Raw genomic sequence first — 23,812 nt, forward strand, 5'->3', positions numbered from 1 at the left:
AAAAATTTTAATTTGTATTTTGTAGTGTATTTGGGAAAAATCTTTAACACTACCACTGCTGTTGCAGCCACATTGCTGCCACCGCCATCCATTCCTTTTCATACCATCGCCTACCGATAGCCGCCGTTGCCACCCTCGCAACTCTACCATCCTCACTGTATTGATTATCACAAAAATATTCACAAATAAAGAGATATTGTCATAAACTGTTTTTCTCGAATGATTCAACTAGTCAAAAGTTTTACAACAATGATTTTACAATCTCCCCATCAGCTTCGTACAAAAGAGAATGTGTGTAAAGTGATGAATAGACCACTAACAGGTGTGATCTATTTATACAAGTACTAAAGCTCTATTCGTGATGTGCTGAAGTCACCCTGATAGCGACATCTAACATTTCTAATAGAAAAGATTCTTAGATGTTTGTTAACATCTGAGCAATCCTATCATCTGTTCTAGGCTATACTTGTTAGGATCTGAGGTCCTCATGATTGTGTTTGTTTGTAATAATTGAACAATGAATGGATGTAAAATAAAGATCTAATGCAGCGGAATTGAAACAAACTTTGTAAACACAATCAAAGGAATAATAATTTTCATAAACATGTGAATCTCATTAGTGTTGGAAGATTATAATCAAAAGATTACATACATGCTTACATACTAAAACTCCCCCTCAGCTAGAGCTCCATGGTTGATCGCACAAGATCATAGAATTGAAGGAGAAAACTCCTTAAATAGAACAAAGCAAACTGTTCTATTTATAGTGTTCATCAAACCACTGAAGCATCTAAGCTGACGTCACCATGAAAGCGACATCTAACAAACTATCAACCTATAAGTACTGTTGCATACAACTACTGATGACTAAACAACTGATTTAAATTACATAACATGGGTGAACTACTGCTTCACTTTCCACTGTTGTAGTCTAAGCACTGATGTAGAACATCAGTGCTTTCTTCAAAGGTGATCAGTCCTTGAATGAGCAGCACTTTTGGTCTTCAGCAGTACTTAGGAGACATCAGTAGATAGAGCTTCAGTACTTTAACAGCATCAGTCTTTAAGAGCAACAGTGGTTTGTAAGAGCAGTGCTTTAGTGCATCAGATGTTAGATCCACTGTCAAGGGGAAAGTATTAGTGCAAACAACTGCTTATTCTTGATCCACTGATCTGATCCACTTTTGGCTTTAATTATCTGTTCCTCTGATAGGGTTCAATCCCAACAATACTAAACACTATTGAAATAAAGTACTGTTACATTGAATAAACACTCTCTAAGCTATCCATTGTTGCAGTTGTCCAAACATCTGTTTGGCCTAATAGATGTTTGGTCTTCTTCAACAGACCCTGGCTTGATCAAGGCTTTGGTCTTCAACAATTGTTGGCCTTCAACAGTTGTTGTATTCTTGAACAACGGTTCTAAGTCTTCATCAGATTAGCCAAGCACTTGAACAGATGTTCTGAATAGGTGTTCAAGATTCACTATCTTTGGGAAGAGAATTGCTTCATTGACTGTTTATTTCTTAATATGAGAGTCATGTTTTGGCTTTTGGATATCATCTGTTCTTCTGTAGGTCCAACGATCTCCCCATAGAACTGATGATGCCGAAACAGATGGTAATTTGATCAACTTTTATTCTCTCATCATCCATTCTCTTATTTGACCTTTGAATCGTAATTCAAAGTCAAGAGAAAGAGTGTATTCTGGGTCTCTTTTCAGTGGTAGACTTATTAAGTCTTGGAGATCTTCAATTTTCAAGCCTAAGGCACTTTTCATTGTGATCTTCTCCACTTCTCCACTAGCCCTAAGCAAAGTTAGTTCATAGGTCTCTTTGCTTGACTTCCATTTTATAATTCTTTGACTAGAGAGATTTGCTGGGACCAGAGTTATTTCTGATGAGTTTGGTGATACTGGCCTTCCCATGATTGTGCAGGCTAGATCTTCATTTCTAGTATCCTTCTTCAAGTTATATTTCCATTTATTACACGCAGGATCCAGATTTTAAAAAACGGATTGGTTTTTCCAGGATCCATTTTTTTACGGATGTTACAGTCTCCCCTACTTTTAGAAATTTCATCCCGAAATTAGGAGGAAGCTGCTCGTGCAGGGTTAAGTGTAGGGTCTTCCATAGGCGTAAACGGTATCGGTTCGATTTAGTGATGTTGGCCCATGTGATCAAACCTAGAAGAACAGATGATACTAAAAGCCAAAATTGGTTCTTTAACAGTTGATCCACAATAAGTAATGCATATTCTAAGTTCCCTCCAATGGCAGTGCTTCTATCAGCTGATTCATCCTAAGGACTGATCTTCTCAACATCTGTTCATCTAAGTACTGCTGGTTACAAAGACTGAGAAGACCTAACAACTGTTGATTGTCAAAGCCCCGATGAAGACTAAAAGCACTGCTGATTCAAGGCCTGATCAACCATTGAAGAAAGCACTGATCTGCAACATCAGTGCTTAGGCAACAACAGTGGAAAGGAGTATCAGTGTTTAGTATATCAGTGTATTCAATATAACAGTGCTTGTCTAGATCAGTGTTTAGAGGTTGTTAGTCTGTTAGATGTCACTGTCTAGGTAACGTTAGCATTAGATGCTCAGTGGTTAGGATTGTACTATAAATAGAACAGTACCTGTACTGTTCTATTAGCTCTTTTGCACCAATCATCTTGTACGAACTAAATGTGAGCTCAGACTGAGGGGGAGTTTAGTAATACATGCATGCATAGTTGAATCTTTGTAATTCACACAATCTTTTGACTAACGAAATCGTGTATGATGAAAACTATCTCTCTTTGATTATGTTATAAAGTTTACTTTCATTTCCGCTGCAATTCATCTCTGATTTACTTTCTTTCATTAATCATATGTTAAACAAACACAATCAAACAAACTCAGATCCTAACAATTGGTATCAGAGCATAGGACAGTCAAATTCGATCTGACAATCAGTTTGACATAAAAGTTTAGCTCAAATCCATTGATACTAAAGTTGTTCGTATCAGTTGAAAAACAGAGTAAAGGGTAACCACGTATAAAGTTGATTATTCAAAAGCTTTTGTAAAACAACCAAGATGACTTCACAATCACAGGACCCTCACAACATTGGATCATTTTTCAAGCCACCTATGCTTGTCAGATCTGAAAACAATATCTGGCAACGTAGGATGGGCCATATACTCACACAGCAAAACACCGGCTGCTAGAAGTCAGTCATCTTTGGACCACGTGTTCCAATTGTGCCTAGCATAGAAGATCCCAAAGGCCAACTGCCTAAAAGCCTTGAAAATTACTCAGAACAGGATTTTCAAAAAATTGAATTAGATGCAAAAGCTTTTAGCATTGTGGCTTCAGCTCTTCCAAATGACATATATGCTGAACTGTTGCATTGCAACAGTGCCAAAGACATTTGGGATGCACCGAAAGAGAAGTTCGGTGGAACAGAAGAGGTTATAGAAAATAACAGGGACCTTTATACTGACAATCTAAGTGAATCGTTTAGAACTTAAAATGTTTAAAGCTTAACGGTGCTGGTGATTTGTCTCATAAACTGATATGATCCTCTTACACAATCTCACAAAAATATTGTTTGTAAATATTTCTTTTCTACATTTCTGTTGTTAAATCAAAATTCCAAAAAGATTTTCAGTGTGTTTTAGCATAAAATTTTGAAAAATTCGAAAAGATTTTCAGTGTGTTTTAGCATAAAATTTTGAAAAATTCAAAAAGATTTTAGACAACTGATGTTGGAGAGCTGATTATCAAAATTCCAAGTGCTGAACATGATGAACAGGTTTGGGAGAGTTCGTAAAAAATGATTTTTAGAATGATCACAGTTATTCTGATTGTATATTGAAAGAAGGGGACTCGGTGTTGGTGCATAAAATTTTAAAATTTGTTAATATCTTATTTTTATGAAATTTATGTTTTGGGTAGAGAATCTGCAGGTAAACCTGGTAGCAATGCTTGTTCATGAAGATAGCTAGACTACGATCCTAGCATAAGTTGAGAGGGAGTCGGTTTGACAAAGAGCAAGGTTCTGATCCTGAAAGTGCAGATGCTGATGAATTTTAAGAATCAAGAAATCTAATCAAGAGAATTAAAGTGGAACAAAGAGTTCGAGAAAGTTTTTGGAAGCCCGAAGACTGATAAAGACTGAAGATGAGAAGACTCGACACTGAAGACTCGTCAACATCTGAGGGAGAGTCTGTTGGTGCATACATTTGTCGAATTCGTCTTGTATCGAGTCTTAGATTAGATTGTATAGATCAGGGCACGTAGATCGAGAAAATAGGAAAGTTTCTATGTTTATGAAGCTGATTTCGCTCCAAATGTTAATTCCGCTTGAAATGATAGTGGACACTTTCAAGCGGAATCAGAAGCTTGCTATTCCGCTCCAAATGGTTATGTTCCTTTCGAGCGGAATCAGGCCACTATATATAGTCAGTCTGGAGCGAAATCAGATGAAGGGTTCTAGTTTCCGGTACCGAACTGCTGTCGAAGTGCCGTTTGATTGTAAAGCTGTGAAATCATCAATACAAGGCAAATTTAAGTGAATCAAGCTGTTTTTCACGTCCGTTTCTTATTTTCCGCATCTGAAACGGATAAGATCTCTTCTGATTGACTCGTTTGGGTCAGCACGCGATCCTACATTTGACATATTAAATGTCTTCATTTACTTGTTCAACACGAATTTAATCAGCGGCAATCTGTCCGACAAACTTTAGGGTAGTAAGTGATTCTCTAACAGCATCCAACACTCCAACACTGGACATAAGTGTCTTTGCCTAACATTCGATAACATCCACAAATATTAATTCTTTATCTCAAGAGCAACATGATATCAACTCAAGTCACGAGAGATCACCTGCAAATTCAAACATTAAATTCTTGTGAAATGTATTTACCCGTTTACTTGTGAATGAGTCAGACTTTATATCAAACAGATCAAAGTGGTCAAATCAAAAAAAAAAAAAATGCTAAAGGATGTACAGGTCAATCAGGTTGAAAAGCCCATAATCAGCATCAAAACTTTTTTACCACTCTTTGCTCAAAGATATAGATAATTAAGGTCATAATACTTTTGTAATTGTTGTTAACCTAACTATAGATTTAAATATATTAAAAAACATAGGAAAAGGATTAGTGGGTCAACCTATCCCTCCCGTGTTTCAGCACGTAGCAAAAATGAAATGTATTGAATTGAACTTGTTTTGACCCGTTAACTTTTTTTTGAACAAAAAACGGAATTCCAGTTAACACCAAAAACCCAGCAGTTGCTGAAAGACCAAAGAAAATACAAAGTTTAACACACCAGAAATAAATAACAGCCTATGTTCTATACATCCATATAAAAAATACGCCATAATTCCCAATCAGTACCGGTGATTTTAGACCTGTGATTCAACCACAAAAAGGACATCTCTCTAACGTTTTCCACCGTCGAAAACCAACCCTTAATCCTTCCGAAAGCCCCAACACAGAAACCTATCTTAAACCAAAAGTCAATATCAAAGCTGCTTAAGGTTAGTCTACATTAGAAAATAACTACAACTATATACAGCAAACAACGAAAAACAAAATCTTATATATATTTAACATAATCTTAGAGGAAGGGTAAGAAAACAAACCCGAATAGCTACACAACTAGCAAAAGACAAAAACAATGCCCGTGAACCAAGGTAAACGCACCTGCAACCAGTTAAACAAAAATAATAAAATGGAATGTTCTAGAATACTTATAACAAAAACAACAAAAGATAAAAGTTCAACTTAGGCATTTCATCAAACAGTTGACGAATGCAATTTCTAAATAAGTCGATAACATTTAGAAAACATTTTGCCACCTTAAAACATTAAATTGTTACAATGGCATTTCAATTATTTCAAAAGGTTAATCCAAGAGCTAACAAAAGTAAAAGTTTGTGATCCATATACGCACCAATGGCTTCTGCAACGAAGGGATCTTAATCTCTAACAATCTTCAAGACAAACGTGATTTGACTTAATAATAAGAAGAACAATAACCTGGAAAATTGAACAAAATAAGTGAAATGAGTACAATAACGGGAAATAAAAGTTACAAGTATTAAATTTAAAGGAAATATGTGTACAATAAGTGATGCAGGCCCAAGTGTGGAGGAGCGGGCCATCTTGTATTTGGAGGCCCAACATCGCGTAACAAAAGGGGCTTCACTAAAATGGCTCTAACTTGGGGTATGGGGGTCCGTTTTGGGCGTGTGACCAGGCGAAACGAACGTGAGAACGAGCTCCATCTTGCTGCAAATGCCTATGACGGTTTGGGTCATCGCCCGGGCCAAAAAACGCTTATTTCTATTAGTTATTTGCATTTTTATGTTTTTTGAACTATTTTGGGCATTTTGTTTTAGGCCGTGTGTTTGGCCCGTTATCTTTTTTAGGCCCATTTCGAATTTCTGTTCTAATTTATATGTCCCTCTAGTAATTTGAACAATTAGAATTGAATTTTGAAACTACTGAATTTTTCACTTTAAATTCCGTGCCTTTTGGGAGGAATCTTGGGGGTTGGGGAAGAACTACACGGGTATTCTTAGAATCAACGTGTTCGATCTTCGTTCCGTTTCACGCACTACATCAATAAGGTAGATGAAATAAACGTCGAAGTTATATTCTACAATCCTTTCGTTGCCCATAGATTAGAGTTTTAGAGGATTATAGTTTTTAGTTGTAATTTTAGCTACCATAAATTTGTCTAGGTTCAATTATTTACCCCAATCACTTCCATAAATAAAACCAATCATGTCATCAAATCCATGTCAATCACAATCTTCGACCTCCAAAATAGACTCCAATAAAAATTTCAGTTTCAAATTTCAAATTCAAAGTACTACACTAATTTTGTGACAACCGGTAATTAACGGCTCCTAATTACGCGATTAACAAACATTAGGACGATAATAAATAGTGCTTAAGATGTAGATTAACTTAATTAGTTCTTTGAAGTGCCTAGGAACGTCTATCCGACTTTACAGTGCACGAACAGTGGTTTACGGAAAAACCTGTTAAACATTAAACGACTACGAATTGAAACCGAACAAAATACTGACAACGCCGACAAAATCGAGGCTTTACATGTAAAATTTATACACATGAATTTGATTTCGCGGAACTATCATGCTTTTAAACGTCACAAAACGCATACGGGAACGAATTAAACCGACAAGCACGAGCATTGGTGATAGATGTTTAAATACTTGGGAACCCACTCTATTGTATTATTAAGTGAGTAATACTATAAACATATATTTAAATATATATGTGTTATTATTTGAAGTTTCTATTGCGTAAATTAAGAATTATATTTGCGTTACGTTGATTAGCATGACACGAATACAAACGTATAAGAGTAATTTTTATACAACCGACACATTCATATTTTTATGGAGATTATATTTAATATATCTATTAAAAACGAGTAACTAATGGGTATAAATAAGTGAGTATTTTATACACCTAATGAAACCCAACCTTACATTCAACCAAATCAAGTAACACATCCTACATACTTAATTGTATGAATCCACAAGTCAAAACATGATCTTGCTTATTGAAACTTACCATCGACTATACACCTCTATATATGTATTTTCCATATTCCTATTTCATCACATGTAAATTTGAGGAATGTTTTATTTTAATCTTGGAACCATACCAAATATACTTGAGTACTAAGATGTATTAAGTCAAAGAACAACATATCTTGCTTCCATATCTTTCCAACGTCCATGCCTCCATTATTTATCAAATTCCATCATTTGATTTTGACTCCTTCTAAAATATCTAAACATGTACCCATTTCATATCTTATATATATATATATAAAACTTTACATATATAAGCATTTTTTCCTCCTGCCATTTTAATTGGGAACCATAGTAAAGCACACCTGCACTCATACGCTCCCATCTCTTCTCACTCTCTACACACCGGTCACCGGAGTAAACACCGGCCAATTTTCCGGCCGGTTACCAGTAAATTACAACCATCTAACATCTTACCTCCTCCTCCCTCTCTCACAACCATACACCCCAGCCCCCATTCGCTCTAAAACAAACCGGCCACCACCAACCGGTGGTGGCATACGGCGACGAGGCGGAAAGAAAAAGATAGAGCAGACGGAGAGAGAGAGAGAGGGAGCAGCGAACGGAGAGAGAGGCAGACGAGCGGCAGGAGTCTCCGGCGGCGGCGATCTCTGTCGCTGACATCGATGATGAGGATGATGATGAGGGTTTCGACGGCGGACAGAGTTACGAGCTGTGGATCGAGTCGTTCTCCCTGGTAAGCCGTAAACATCTCTTTTTTTTTTTATCTTTTAAGATCTGTTATGATACCCATCATTTCCGGCAGCCACGGTGCACTCCAACAGTGGGGTTCCGATAATGACTTTTGAGGGTAATGATTCTGTGGTAGATGATGAAAGATGATGCGGTTGATGTTCGGTTCGTTCAGCTTCAGTTCGGGTGCACATCAGCATGTTCGGGTCACGGTTCAGGTCAACTTGATCAGATTCCTTTCCGTTCGACCCGGTTCACTCGCTCAAGACTTGGTTCGGTTCAGGTTCGGTTACGTTTCGAATCTGAGTAAAACATAATTCAGATTTAACTCGATTCTGACCCCATATTTTCGATTCAGGTTCGGGTCAACATAAGTCAACAACGGTCAACAGTTCTGATCGACTCGGTCAAATACGATCAAACTCGGTCAACTGAGGTCAAACTCAGTCAACACGAGACGCGGTAAAGTTTTACGACGCGAAAGTTAGATTAGATTGACATAGGTTTCAAAATTTATTTAGTATACGCGAACTGAGCTCGACCCGACTAACTAACGGTTTACATTTAGTGATTTTGTTTCGTATTCGACGTTTTGATGCATTTAACATAAAATTTATAAAATGATTGTTGAATTTTGACAAATAACGACAACTTGAGTTATCGGGGTTATTCCAAAAACAGAGGAAACTCTGTCCGTTTTTCCTAAAAATCCGATACACGACGCGTGATTTTATTCCAAAAACGACACTTATCAAAAAATCCGAGTTTTCTTATAAGATAAAATATGGAGTGTATTACTTATTTTGGCGTCGCTTACTAGTTAACGAAAAACCCGATACTTAATTTTAATAAATATAAATTCTTTATATTTATTCCAAACGCCTAAAACTCGAAAACTTCTACAACATAACTATAATTAGTTATACTTCATTCAAACGACACTAATTCATGTGATTTTACAAATAAATATAACGTTTATATTTATTTCAAACATCGTTGATTCATGTATTTTTATAAAATAAATATAATTAGTATATTTATTCCAATTGTCGGAAATTCATATGCTTTTAGAAAATAAACATAATTGTTTCTATTCAATCATCATAAATTTGAAGAATTCTTGAAAATAAGTATAATTTTGTATATTTATTTCAAACGTCTAACCGAACGCGACACGTACCGCACAATTATAACCCCTTACTAACCGGGTTAGTTGATAACAAGTATATTTATTATATATACTTACACCTTACGAAAACTACGGCGGATCGTGTTACCATTTCATCTACGCCTTTTATTCGCGACGACTAGCACGACTTCGTAAGTATATTTATATTTATATGTATATAAATATATTTCTTAACACTCGACAACTAAGTCGATTTTGTGACTTAGTTTTATTCCGATTATAAACGGGACCAGATAACCAAGATTTTGGTTAATCTAAACCAAAATAATAACACCTTAGGATCGTTTAGTTAACGATTCGGTAGAGCTCGGACGCGTAGTTTAGCTACGTTAATTTAGAAAACTCATAAGTATTCCTTCGTAGGAATGTCATAGGTGCACGCCAGCTAATTCATGTTCTTGGAACGACACTACGGAATCACGCTAGGCTATGATTGCACATGGAAGTCCAGGTGAGTTCATAACCCCCACTTTTTACAGTTTTACATTTTTTTTTATAAATGTTTTCGGGGGTGGAAAGACATGCAAGTTTTTGCAAAACTAATCACTATTTTGATGAATGAAAACACATATTTATAAACCATGTTGCAAATGATTTTCAACGAACTTGAATGGTTTACGAACGATTCATACTAAACATACCGGTTTTACAAAACGTGCATGATTTTCATGACTAGTGACAGGAATGTCCTAGTTACTACAACGGAACTGGGTTGGCCTGCGTACGAAAAACGAGACAACTCAGTGAGATCATGTCCCCCTTTTCTTTCAACGTTTCGGTTTACAACTTTAGGGGGGAAATACATGTCAAACTTAGGTATGATTAAGCTATGGAATGAACTCTTGGATCACGTGCGAATAGGCGCTAACTTAGGCACCATTAATCCTTTTAAGGACCATGGAACAGGGGGTAGATCTATCGGGTACGGGCGAGCCCCACTCACGGTCCTTGTGCGGCCACTTAGAGTGCTTTTGTGTCCCTGTCGAAGTGAATCGACACTTAAATCGTCTACCGGGTTGAGTGCTTCCTATGTCGGCACACATATTAATGTCTTAGCTACACATTAATGATCAACATGTTCATAGACGCATTACATACCTACTTATAAACTGAACTTTCAAATGTTTTTAAGATTCATTTGATGTAAACTTACAAATACATGGATTTACAAACTTTGGTAACGTTTTTCAAATTATACCTAAGTAAGAGGACGCGCTGATCCTGCTTATAAAGGTTCGTTGGGCTCGGCCCATTCTCTCTCGTGCAATGCACAAAGACTCTGGTGGGCTAGACTCACAGTTTTTCTTATATCATGCCAAGAAAATGATTTTACTATACTTTCTCAACAACTTTAAAACCGGTTATCAAAAAGATTTATTTTAAATCTTTTCAAAACAAACTATGAACTCGCTCAACTTTATGTTGATTTTTCGCATGTTTCTTTCTCAGGTCGCATTTTAAAAACTATGGAACGGTTGGAATAGGAGAATCCATGGGAATTCGAGTACTTAGCAGGCGTTCAATTTCTAGAAGTCTTAGCTTTTTGCTTCCGCTGTGCAATGAAGATACCGGTCCAGTCACGCCATGCTCTGATATTTCGGGGTGTGACAGATTGGTATCAGAGCTATAGGTTTCAGCGAATTAGGTTTCTCTAGAGATACCTAGGCTCTAACCTCACTTTCCTCGGGGACTTAGATTTCTAAGACTATGAACATATACAGAACGCCTAGGACTTGAATATGGGTTCCAACCGTTGCCGAAAACAATGAGTCCACAATATTGGTTTTAAACATACACAAGTGTTGTGTTGATAGACGGTTCATGAAACAAATTCATACATTAAGCAAAACTTTGAAAGTTTTGAATAACATGCATTTAGGACCTTTGGAAACCTATTTCGAAACTCATTAAAAGTCCTCACTTAGAAACCGTGACTAACAACTCGAGCAAACACCATTATGTTATGTCTTCTATGCTATTTCACTTACCCGAGCAGGTAACCTACGTGGAACGAAACGCTAGTGCACAATGATACATGAAACTCAAACTATACGTCAACGGATGTCAGAGCACATCACATTCTATGCGGAACGAAACGCAAGTGCGCGAATATACGTGAAACTTAAACTATACGTCAGCGGACGTCGAAGTACATCACACACGACTTTCGAGGCAAGGCCTTGGGAAAACACAAACGATCACGACAACAACGATGCTAATCTCGATAGCGAGAGAACAACAACCGAAATGCAGTACTTTGCCACGTGATCCTGCAAATGACACGAGTTACGCTGAGGTACGTTAAAACAAGATTTCACAACAATCGATGCTTAGTCTAAAGAGACTCACAACTATTGACGCTGCAAAAGAAGTCACATGTCTCCACATTCCCCCTATTTCATTTATGGCGATTACACTATGTTCGACATTCCATGGTAATGTCAACTAATAGAGGGTTATCACGCGAAATTCCAGGTAAAGTCCTTAAATTTCTTTTGTTGAAATTTCGACTTCTTGCATATACTGAGTAGATTTTGCATTTCTACTCCCCCTAATGGCCATTGCATCACGAAGATTTTATTTCATGATAACGAACACTTAATTGCTTCATTCTTGACAAATTCATATGTTACACATGCGTTGTTCGTTACGCATGTGGCTTCACTTGAAATTGTTGCTTTATCAACGTTCAATATTGTTTCGCTATGTCGATTATTGCATTGTGATTTGGATAAACTACATTATTGCATAATGTTGACTCTTTGATATCGAGTCAACGAAACTCGTTGAAACTCTTTTCTTTTCAAGCCACATACATGGTTTTCGTTGTAACCATGTCGAAATCTTCTGGTTGATACATGCATCCATTGTTGGACTGTGTTTAAACCAAGTTCAATTGTTTGAACTTGCTCGTAATATACCTTCAATTCAAGGTTCATATGATGGATTGAGGCCATCATATTCAACTTAATCCCAACAAGTACTTCATTTGTTTTGAACTGTAACATGCTTGTTTGGTCTTTGACTTTATTGAATCGTTTCTCTGATCACGATCACCTTATGGTGGCGTTTTTCACAAGTTTGAAGCTTGCGCTAATCTTGTTGCTCACGTCATGTATGAATTTAATTATTTATTTGTTTATTGATATTAAATCCGCTTGTTCGATTTGTTGTATTAAATCAGTCTTAATGCAATTGTGTGTTAGGATAATAGTACACAAGTTCGTGTTGAATATTCTGGTGTACCTCTTAGCAGTTCTTTCACCATCGAGCGAACATCTTGTGGTATTCATTACTTTTCATCTTCGCTCAAAAACATTATTTATTTGTTTCATTTTCAATCGAAAATCCTATTAGATTTGTTTGAGCCGAATATTCAGATCTACTTCATTGAACCTTTCATCAGATTTTAAACATGGTGATGCTTGTTCGGTCACCGTTATTGTTGAATTATTTCATTCACTACGACACCTTGTGGTGTCGGTATGAACTGGTAGCTTGGGCTAATCATGATCGAGCGTTTCATGCAAAACACGGTGATGCTTGTTCGGTCACCGCTATTGTTGAATTATTTCATTCATTACGACACCTTGTGGCGTCGGTATAAACTTGTAGCTTGTGCTAATCACGATCAATCGCTTCATGCGAAACTACGTATGCTTTTGTTTGACTAATCACTTAAATAGTCTTAATGCAACTATGTATTAAGATGATGATACACCAGGTTCGGTTGTATTTCATTTCGGTGTATCCTTGCAACTCAACAATGTCAAAACTTTGATTTTATCTTATTCATTTATTGGTTCGATAGTTGACAAATCATTTTTGTGATTCTATTTATTTGAGCTTGTTGAATTCGAGTTTCAATCATACAACAACCAATGCAAGTATCCGTTGATAGTAATTTCTATTGTTTCAAAAATTGATTTGCATATTGTGAACGTTCATTTGGAATCCTACTGGTCAAAATTCATCTTTTGTTGAATCCAGTAAACCTAGTCACATTGGTGATAGTATCACAACATCTCGTTCACTTGACACCGATTTCTAGAACAAACTCAGTTAAACCGTTGGGTTCTTATTGATGCAAAATGTCTTTACATTCATATAATTTGAATAAGTTTTGATTCGTTTACGCGGTCATTCACTTTTGTATTGTTCGGACTTACCTAGGAACAACACAACACTGAGGAGATAACATAATCTAAATTTCGAGGACGAAATTTCTGTAACAGGGGGAGAATGTGACAACCGGTAATTAACGGCTCCTAATTACGCGATTAACAAACATTAGGACGATAATAAATAGTGTTTAAGATGTAGATTAACTTAATTAGTTCTTTGAAGTGCCTAGGAATGTCTATCCGACTTTACAGTGCACGAACAGTGGTTTACGGAAAAACCTGTTAAACATTAAACGACTACGAATTGAAACCGAACAAAATACTGACAACGCCGACAAAATCGAGGCTTTACATGTAAAATTTATACACATGAATTTGATTTCGCGGAACTATCATGCTTTTAAACGTCACAAAACGCATACGGGAACGAATTAAACCGACAAGCACGAGCATTGGTGATAGATGTTTAAATACTTGGGAACCCACTCTATTGTATTATTAAGTGAGTAATACTATAAACATATATTTAAATATATATGTGTTATTATTTGAAGTTTCTATTGCGTAAATTAAGAATTATATTTGCGTTACGCTGATTAGCATGACACGAATACAAACGTATAAGAGTAATTTTTATACAACCGACACATTCATATTTTTATGGAGATTATATTTAATATATCTATTAAAAACGAGTAACTAATGGGTATAAATAAGTGAGTATTTTATACACCTAATGAAACCCAACCTTACATTCAACCAAATCAAGTAACACATCCTACATACTTAATTGTATGAACCCACAAGTCAAAACATGATCTTGCTTATTGAAACTTACCATCGACTATACACCTCTATATATGTATTTTCCATATTCCTATTTCATCACATGTAAATTTGAGGAATGTTTTATTTTAATCTTGGAACCATACCAAATATACTTGAGTACTAAGATGTATTAAGTCAAAGAACAACATATCTTGCTTCCATATCTTTCCAACGTCCATGCCTCCATTATTTATCAAATTCCATCATTTGATTTTGACTCCTTCTAAAATATCTAAACATGTACCCATTTCATATCTTATATATATATATATATAAAAAAAACTTTACATATATAAGCATTTTTTCCTCCTGCCATTTTAATTGGGAACCATAGTAAAGCACACCTGCACTCATACGCTCCCATCTCTTCTCACTCTCTACACACCGGTCACCGGAGTAAACACCGGCCAATTTTCCGGCCGGTTACCAGTAAATTACAAGCATCTAACATCTTACCTCCTCCTCCCTCTCTCACAACCATACACCCCAGCCCCCATTCGCTCTAAAACAAACCGGCCACCACCAACCGGTGGTGGCATACGGCGACGAGGCGGAAAGAAAAAGATAGAGCAGACGGAGAGAGAGAGAGAGGGAGCAGCGAACGGAGAGAGAGGCAGACGAGCGGCAGGAGTCTCCGGCGGCGGCGATCTCTGTCGCTGACATCGATGATGAGGATGATGATGAGGGTTTCGACGGCGGACAGAGTTACGAGCTGTGGATCGAGTCGTTCTCCCTGGTAAGCCGTAAACTTCTCTTTTTTTTTTTTATCTTTTAAGATCTGTTATGATACCCATCATTTCCGGCAGCCACGGTGCACTCCAACAGTGGGGTTCCGATAATGACTTTTGAGGGTAATGATTCTGTGGTAGATGATGAAAGATGATGCGGTTGATGTTCGGTTCGTTCAGCTTCAGTTCGGGTGCACATCAGCATGTTCGGGTCACGGTTCAGGTCAACTTGATCAGATTCCTTTCCGTTCGACCCGGTTCACTCGCTCAAGACTTGGTTCGGTTCAGGTTCGGTTACGTTTCGAATCTGAGTAAAACATAATTCAGATTTAACTCGGTTCTGACCCCATATTTTCGATTCAGGTTCGGGTCAACATAAGTCAACAACGGTCAACAGTTCTGATCGACTCGGTCAAATACGATCAAACTCGGTCAACTGAGGTCAAACTCAGTCAACACGAGACGCGGTAAAGTTTTACGACGCGAAAGTTAGATTAGATTGACATAGGTTTCAAAATTTATTTAGTATACGCGAACTGAGCTCGACCCGACTAACTAACGGTTTACATTTAGTGATTTTGTTTCGTATTCGACGTTTTGATGCATTTAACATAAAATTTATAAAATGATTGTTGAATTTTGACAAATAACGACAACTTGAGTTGTCGGGGTTATTCCAAAAACAGAGGAAACTCTGTCCGTTTTTCCTAAAAATCCGATACACGACGCGTGATTTTATTCCAAAAACGACACTTATCAAAAAATCCGAGTTTTCTTATAAGATAAAATATGGAGTGTATTACTTATTTTGGCGTCGCTTACTAGTTAACGAAAAACCCGATACTTAATTTTAATAAATATAAATTCTTTATATTTATTCCAAACGCCTAAAACTCGAAAACTTCTACAACATAACTATAATTAGTTATACTTCATTCAAACGACACTAATTCATGTGATTTTACAAATAAATATAACGTTTATATTTATTTCAAACATCGTTGATTCATGTATTTTTATAAAATAAATATAATTAGTATATTTATTCCAATTGTCGGAAATTCATATGCTTTTAGAAAATAAACATAATTGTTTCTATTCAATCATCATAAATTTGAAGAATTCTTGAAAATAAGTATAATTTTGTATATTTATTTCAAACGTCTAACCGAACGCGACACATACCGCACAATTATAACCCCTTACTAACCGGGTTAGTTGATAACAAGTATATTTATTATATATACTTACACCTTACGAAAACTACGGCGGATCGTGTTACCATTTCATCTACGCCTTTTATTCGCGACGACTAGCACGACTTCGTAAGTATATTTATATTTATATGTATATAAATATATTTCTTAACACTCGACAACTAAGTCGATTTTGTGACTTAGTTTTATTCCGATTATAAACGGGACCAGATAACCAAGATTTTGGTTAATCTAAACCAAAATAATAACACCTTAGGATCGTTTAGTTAACGATTCGGTAGAGCTCGGACGCGTAGTTTAGCTACGTTAATTTAGAAAACTCATAAGTATTCCTTCGTAGGAATGTCATAGGTGCACGCCAGCTAATTCATGTTCTTGGAACGACACTACGGAATCACGCTAGGCTATGATTGCACATGGAAGTCCAGGTGAGTTCATAACCCCCACTTTTTACAGTTTTACATTTTTTTTATAAATGTTTTCGGGGGTGGAAAGACATGCAAGTTTTTGCAAAAGCAAACACTATTTTGATGAATGAAAACACATATTTATAAACCATGTTGCAAATGATTTTCAACGAACTTGAATGGTTTACGAACGATTCATACTAAACATACCGGTTTTACAAAACGTGCATGATTTTCATGACTAGTGACAGGAATGTCCTAGTTACTACAACGGAACTGGGTTGGCCTGCGTACGAAAAACGAGACAACTCAGTGAGATCATGTCCCCCTTTTCTTTCAACGTTTCGGTTTACAACTTTAGGGGGGAAATACATGTCAAACTTAGGTATGATTAAGCTATGGAATGAACTCTTGGATCACGTGCGAATAGGCGCTAACTTAGGCACCATTAATCCTTTTAAGGACCATGGAACAGGGGGTAGATCTATCGGGTACGGGCGAGCCCCACTCACGGTCCTTGTGCGGCCACTTAGAGTGCTTTTGTGTCCCTGTCGAAGTGAATCGACACTTAAATCGTCTACCGGGTTGAGTGCTTCCTATGTCGGCACACATATTAATGTCTTAGCTACACATTAATGATCAACATGTTCATAGACGCATTACATACCTACTTATAAACTGAACTTTCAAATGTTTTTAAGATTCATTTGATGTAAACTTACAAATACATGGATTTACAAACTTTGGTAACGTTTTTCAAATTATACCTAAGTAAGAGGACACGCTGATCCTGCTTATAAAGGTTCGTTGGGCTCGGCCCACTCTCTCTCGTGCAATGTACAAAGACTCTGGTGGGCTAGACTCACAGTTTTTCTTATATCATGCCAAGAAAATGATTTTACTATACTTTCTCAACAACTTTAAAACCGGTTATCAAAAAGATTTATTTTAAATCTTTTCAAAACAAACTATGAACTCGCTCAACTTTATGTTGATTTTTCGCATGTTTCTTTCTCAGGTCGCATTTTAAAAACTATGGAACGGTTGGAATAGGAGAATCCATGGGAATTCGAGTACTTAGCAGGCGTTCAATTTCTAGAAGTCGTAGCTTTTTGCTTCCGCTGTGCAATGAAGATACCGGTCCAGTCACGCCATGCTCTGATATTTCGGGGTGTGACAAATTTCTCCACAATAATTGCAGAGAAATTAATGATGAAACAATCCAACGTGTATGACCCGATCCATTAACATGATCCGTATAGTAATTGCACTCACGTCGGATTAAATAAAAAATACTAATGTAAAACTTCAAAACCACACTGTAACCGACCATAATATATTCAATTAAAGGGATTAGAGCTCAACTTGCCATTTGATAAAGAAGCTCATTCAATACATCAAATTTTTAAAATCTACACTCCCAAAAAGCCAAAAAAAAAATATAAAATTTGAAGAATTTATCAAACTAAAATGATAAAATATTAGGAAATCCAGAAAATAAAATATATAGAAACATGAAAAGGTATTTTTCTTTTAAATCAACCACTGTTTTTGACGAATCACCTTGAAAATTCAGTTGTAATATCATCTATGACATATAATACTGAAATCCAAAAAACACAAACAATTCAATAATGAAGAAAATGAGATTCATTCAACATAATCATGATTTTTTTTTTGGTTAAAAACTACCCAGAATATGCAAAGTTTAAAATAAAAGTTGCTTTTTGAGCTATGAAATCAGAAACAATGGGGCAAACAAAGAACAATAACTTACCTCCATGTAAAGAGGCAAAGGCCAAATTAAGTAAACGTAGAATGTCGTATGAATCTGTATTGAAATTTAAAACTTTTAAACCAAAAAAAACTAACCTCTTGAATTTCGAATTCACATATCTATACAATGCAGAATGACATACTAACATAGCGATCTGAGACCGTATCAACTAACATAAAAGGTGAACAACAAATAAGCTAAAGAAAACTCAAAAATTTACCATTAAAACTGAACCGGCTCAGGATCAAGTTTTCGGAACCCTAGCCTTCATTGCTGGAGGCGGCGGCTAGGAACTGATAAATCATATAAGCTTGTTGCTCCTATGGGGTATTATCCACCACCGCCTGCCTCATTCAACAGAGATGAAATTTAATTTCCTGATGAAATCGAAGAAGAAATCTTGTAAAAACATTAAAAATAACAAAATAAGAATACCTTTCCTAATCGTTGGGGAAGATACTATTTGTCAAACAGAAGAAAAAACCTCACGAAGAAGAAGAAAGACAGTGTTATGCGATGGTGGATAGTAGCGACCGAATGAATTATAGAACAACGAAGAAGAAGAAAGCCGGTATTGATAGATGAAGAAACTACAAAAAACACATATTAATTATCCATACCTTTAAGATTGACCGAGATGATAGTGAATTAGTGATGAAGATTGGAAGTTAGAGATTAGAATGGTTGAAGATGAAAGGGTTTCTGAGGATCGTGAAGAGAGATTTCAAGAGAGAGAAAGTAAATGAGATATGGTGAATATTGTTCAGCATAAAAAGTTTGATTGAAGCCAATTCAATCCCAATCCGAGAGCAATGCCACTTGTCCAATTATTTGAGATTTGCCACCTCATTGCCTATGTGTCTGCTTAGTGGCTTGAACCATTGGGTGACATGTGTCCCCCAATGGTTTGCTTTATTAGAGATATAGATATAGATGTTTGAAACTTGGTTGTGTTAATACAAGTTTACAGCTAATCTTATGAATGAAACTGAATTTTTGTTTTTTTTTTAATTCGGATATCCGAAAATCGGATATTTCGAATATCCGAAATTTCGGATTCGGATATCAATATAAAATTTCGGATATCCGATTTTTGGATATCCGAAAAGCGGATAATTCGACCTTGAACACCCCTAGGTAGTACTACTTGTGGAATTCCCCACGCAAGTTGGACTTGGGACTAGCAAATTCTAACTTTTTTAGGTAGAGAGGACGCCCGATTTTTCTTCTGCTTTTTTTTTACATAATAAAAGTGATAAATGAGATGTCACTTATTTTGAAAAATAAAATGAGATAGCAACTTTTTCTCAACTTATCGGGCCATATATTAGTTCGAAAATACCAATCAAATATTAAATTCAGACATCCACTTGTTAAATAATTCAATACTGTGACAGTGGGTTAGACATCCACTTGTTAAATAATTCAATACTGTGACAGTGGGTTAGACATCCAAATGCGGGTCCGTACGCTTCATGATCTAGATAATGTAGAAATAAATGAATGGTCGTTGAATCTAATTGTAGTTTGCCTTTAAATGAAAATACCTTGCTAAAATCTAAATTATCAGTTGCTGAAAACAAAGCAGGAACTCAAATCTTGATGGAGGGAGCAACCATACTTTGGTTTTGCTTACTATTTGTTCACCAAAGCTACACTGCTGAACTAGACACCATTTCAGATACAAGTTTTCTGACAAATGGAGATACGTTGGTCTCTGCTGCTGGAATTTTCGAACTGGGATTTTTCAAGCCAGGTAGCTCTGAGAATACATATCTCGGTATCTGGTATAAGAACATCTCTGATAAAACGGTGGTTTGGGTTGCAAACAGATACCAACCGGTCCGTGGTGCATCACGGCTTGAGTTAAAGATCGCTGATCAAGGAATTCTCGGTCTGTTCAGCAATGACAGCATGACTTGGTCATGTAACACAACGGCATCAGGGAACGTAACTGCAAAGCTTCGGGACAATGGGAATCTAGTTCTGATTGATCAACAGGAGATGGTTCTTTGGCAGAGCTTTGATTACCCAACAGATACTTTTCTACCTGGCATGAAGTTAGGGAGAGATTATGTAAGGAGAAAGGAATGGCATCTTTCATCATGGAAGAGTAGTGATGATCCAGCTCCAGGAGAAGTGACGTTGGCCGTTGACACACCTGGTTATCCTGAATTCAAACTAAGACAAGGAGGGGCCTTGATCAAATACCGGGCTGGACCATGGCGTAATAAAATGTATCCTTGGGGTACTGTATTGAACAAGAGCTTAACCTTTAGAGTGGTTGTAATTATTAATGAAGGTGAGGAGTCTCTTGGTTATAGTATTGAAGACAGTTCTATTCTAGCAAGGGTTACCGTGAATTCTACGGTGCATATGGATATCTCGGTTTGGGTAAACAATGCTGGAGGGTGGATAAGTCTCTTGTCAGTACCGACCGATGCCCGCAATACATACAACATGTGTGGTGCTTATGGAATCTGCAGCATAGATGCGTACCAACAATCCTGTAATTGCATGGATAAGAAAAGCTTTGTGCCCAAAAACCAAAAGGATTGGGACACAGGTGACCGGTCAGGTGGTTGTATTAGGAGAACACAATTGGAATGCAAAAAAGGATTAGAAGGGTTTATCAAGTACTCTAATGTATCATTACCAGACACAAAAACCACTTGGTTTAACATGAACATGACTCTAGAAGAATGTCACAAAAAGTGCTTACAGAATTGTACTTGTATGGCTTATGCAAATCCAGACAGCACTCGAAGCATCTGCTTGCTTTGGTTCAATGACCTCCTAGACTTACAACTTGGCGGTGCTGATATTTTTGTAAGGATGGCTTCATCAGAATTAGGTAACCTCCTCCAATAGAATGTACTCTGCATAGTATAAGGCACTTTTTTTTTTTTTTTTTTTTTTTTATCTTTGTTTGCAATTAACTTCATTGCTATGTGAATATCATGCAGATTTTCAATCAATTTCGGGAAAGAAGCAGGATGGATCAAACAAAATTAAAATCATCCTACTTGTAATCATTCCAGGGGTTCTTCTCATAGGCTTGATCATTGCTACATGGTTTTGTTATGCACGGAGAAAACGGAATCCTACCAAACCAGCAGGGGAAGGTAATTAAAAAGTCTCAAGTTCACAAGTAACTAGGGTACTATGAATGAGCCATGAATAGAACTACTTCTGAACAGCTTATCCATGTGTGAATTCTGTTTTCCTAATTTGTAGGGAAAATCATGAAGGCCTCTAAAAGCCAAGAAGAAGAAGACATCGAGCAAGCAATATTTAGCTTTTCTACCATTGCTAATGCCACTGAAAATTTTTCACCTGTTAATAAACTTGGAGAGGGTGGATTTGGACCGGTTTATAAGGTAATCAATAATTACTGTATGAGAATAAATGAGCTACGGCTCTAAAACACCGAAATTGCGCTTTGTCACTCGATCCTTGAATGTAATAAAAAAATGAATATATGACGCGTAAACTAAAACAATATAGGCAGTGAAGTCAACTTTGTTGTTTGTAGTTTTTACATTGTAAATGGTAAAATTTCAGGGTATGCTAGAAGAAGGGCAGGAGATTGCAGTTAAGCGTCTCTCCAAGAACTCAAGTCAAGGACATGATGAGTTCAAGAACGAAGTCATCTGCATTTCAAAACTTCAGCATCGAAATCTTGTGAAGATTCTTGGTTGTTGCATAGAGGGAGATGAGAAGCTATTGGTCTATGAGTACATGCCAAATAAAAGCTTGGACTCTTTTATTTTTGGTAAGAATCATATAAAACAATATAATTTCTAGTATTTATATGCATCGGTTTAAAAGTAGGAACTTCTCGTTTCAAGATACAAAAAGGTACTAAATTCAAATCTTGGCCAGACAAAACTCAAAGCACACTTCTTGATTGGACAAAGCGTTTCAACATTATCAAAGGAATTGCGCGAGGACTAGTTTACCTGCATCAAGATTCACGATTAAGGATCATCCACAGGGATCTTAAAGCTAGCAACATTCTATTAGATCAAGATATGAACCCTAAAATATCAGACTTCGGCTTAGCTAGAAGTTTTGGAGGAAACGAGACTCAAGCCAACACAGAAAGAGTTGTTGGCACATAGTAAGCGGTGGAACCAACTATTCATTTTTTTTCTGTTTCTTGAATTCAAATGTATTCTCATACAAGTATTCATGTATGCAGTGGTTATATGTCCCCCGAGTATGCACTAGATGGTCTTTTCTCAATCAAATCAGATGTATTTAGCTTTGGCGTCTTGGTGCTGGAGATTGTGAGCGGGAAGAGAAATAGGGGATTTGTTCGATCTGAAAAAGAAACTAACTTTATAGCACATGTATGTTCACTAATCATAAATTATATATCGCTTCAATTTGTTTTGCAAAATCTAATAACTTCTAAACTGCATTTAGGTATGGAGTCTCTATAATGAAGGTAGGTCAATGGATTTAGTTGATTTAAGTTGCAGTGAATCCTGTCATCCTGATGAAGTCTTAAGATCAATCAAGGTTGGGTTGTTATGCGTTCAACACAATGCAGCAGACAGGCCACAAATGTCATCTGTAATTTTGATGCTGGGCGGCGAGGGTGAACCGCCACAACCAAAGCAGCCATCGTTTTTCATGGAAAGGCAGCATGTAGAAAACTTCTCCTCAAGTACTAACACAGAAGGTTCATCAAAAGATTGTACCATTTCGGAGGTATATGCTCGATAGAAAACTAAGTTTACTGTGGCATAATTGTTTATTGTTTCACACGTATTATTTGCATCCAGTTCTAAAGCGAAGGGCTAAAATTTGTGTACTATTATTTTTTAATGGTTATATGTGTTAACGAAAAAAAACTAGTGGGCTCTTTTTGTGTTGGGTTTATTGTTTAGCCCATTTAGCTTGTAACGATAGTTCATCTATCTATAGTCTCTCTTTTCCTTGTTCTATGTATTCACTTTTCATGATAATAAAACCCTAGCCGCTTTTCTTTTGTATATGTTTATCGATTCACATGGTATCAGAGCTAATTTGATCCATGCTGAGTTGATGATTTGAAAGCATCTTGATATTTGGATGGACAAAGATCGACGTTGATGGTTCTTGTTTTGATGTTTGGCACCTACGCTATTGCTGCTTCGAACCGGCGTACCAAGAGAACAGAGAGCGAATCTGTTTAAGGGAATTGTGTCAAACACAAGCCCGGTTCACGTTAACT

At 36.6% G+C, this 23,812-nt stretch overlaps 1 protein-coding gene and 2 long non-coding RNA genes across 5 annotated transcripts; all 3 read left to right on the plus strand.

Annotated features, from left to right (window-relative positions):
- The first annotated feature begins 7,923 nt into the window (after positions 1 to 7,923).
- On the plus strand, positions 7,924 to 11,014 carry LOC110891941. The gene is made up of 5 exons (XR_002565686.2): positions 7,924 to 8,322; positions 8,392 to 8,601; positions 8,677 to 8,780; positions 9,871 to 9,958; positions 10,957 to 11,014. It is a non-coding gene; the product is annotated as an uncharacterized LOC110891941 (long non-coding RNA).
- A 3,760-nt stretch (positions 11,015 to 14,774) lies between these two features.
- LOC110891940 lies at positions 14,775 to 18,256 on the plus strand. Its single transcript, XR_002565685.2, has 5 exons — positions 14,775 to 15,195; positions 15,266 to 15,475; positions 15,551 to 15,654; positions 16,745 to 16,832; positions 17,830 to 18,256. It is a non-coding gene; the product is annotated as an uncharacterized LOC110891940 (long non-coding RNA).
- A 1,718-nt stretch (positions 18,257 to 19,974) lies between these two features.
- On the plus strand, positions 19,975 to 23,591 carry LOC110890062 (G-type lectin S-receptor-like serine/threonine-protein kinase At4g27290). Of its 3 annotated transcripts, none has more exons than XR_004872400.1 (7): positions 19,975 to 21,442; positions 21,555 to 21,713; positions 21,826 to 21,968; positions 22,153 to 22,363; positions 22,474 to 22,718; positions 22,793 to 22,943; positions 23,020 to 23,591. XR_004872400.1 is itself a non-coding variant. In XM_022137626.2 (7 exons), exons 1-7 carry the CDS (start codon positions 20,092 to 20,094, stop codon positions 23,320 to 23,322), a joined length of 2,556 nt encoding a protein of 851 aa, XP_021993318.1. In that variant the 5' UTR covers positions 19,975 to 20,091; the 3' UTR covers positions 23,323 to 23,591. The 3 variants fall into 3 exon arrangements, 2 of the variants coding, with proteins under 2 accessions (XP_021993318.1, XP_035835610.1); XM_022137626.2 differs by having other exon boundaries at positions 22,474 to 22,711; XM_035979717.1 differs by having other exon boundaries at positions 20,556 to 21,442.
- The last annotated feature ends 221 nt before the right edge of the window (positions 23,592 to 23,812 follow it).

This window comes from Helianthus annuus, chromosome 11, assembly GCF_002127325.2.
Source record: "Helianthus annuus cultivar XRQ/B chromosome 11, HanXRQr2.0-SUNRISE, whole genome shotgun sequence".
NCBI classification, from domain to species: domain Eukaryota; kingdom Viridiplantae; phylum Streptophyta; class Magnoliopsida; order Asterales; family Asteraceae; genus Helianthus; species Helianthus annuus.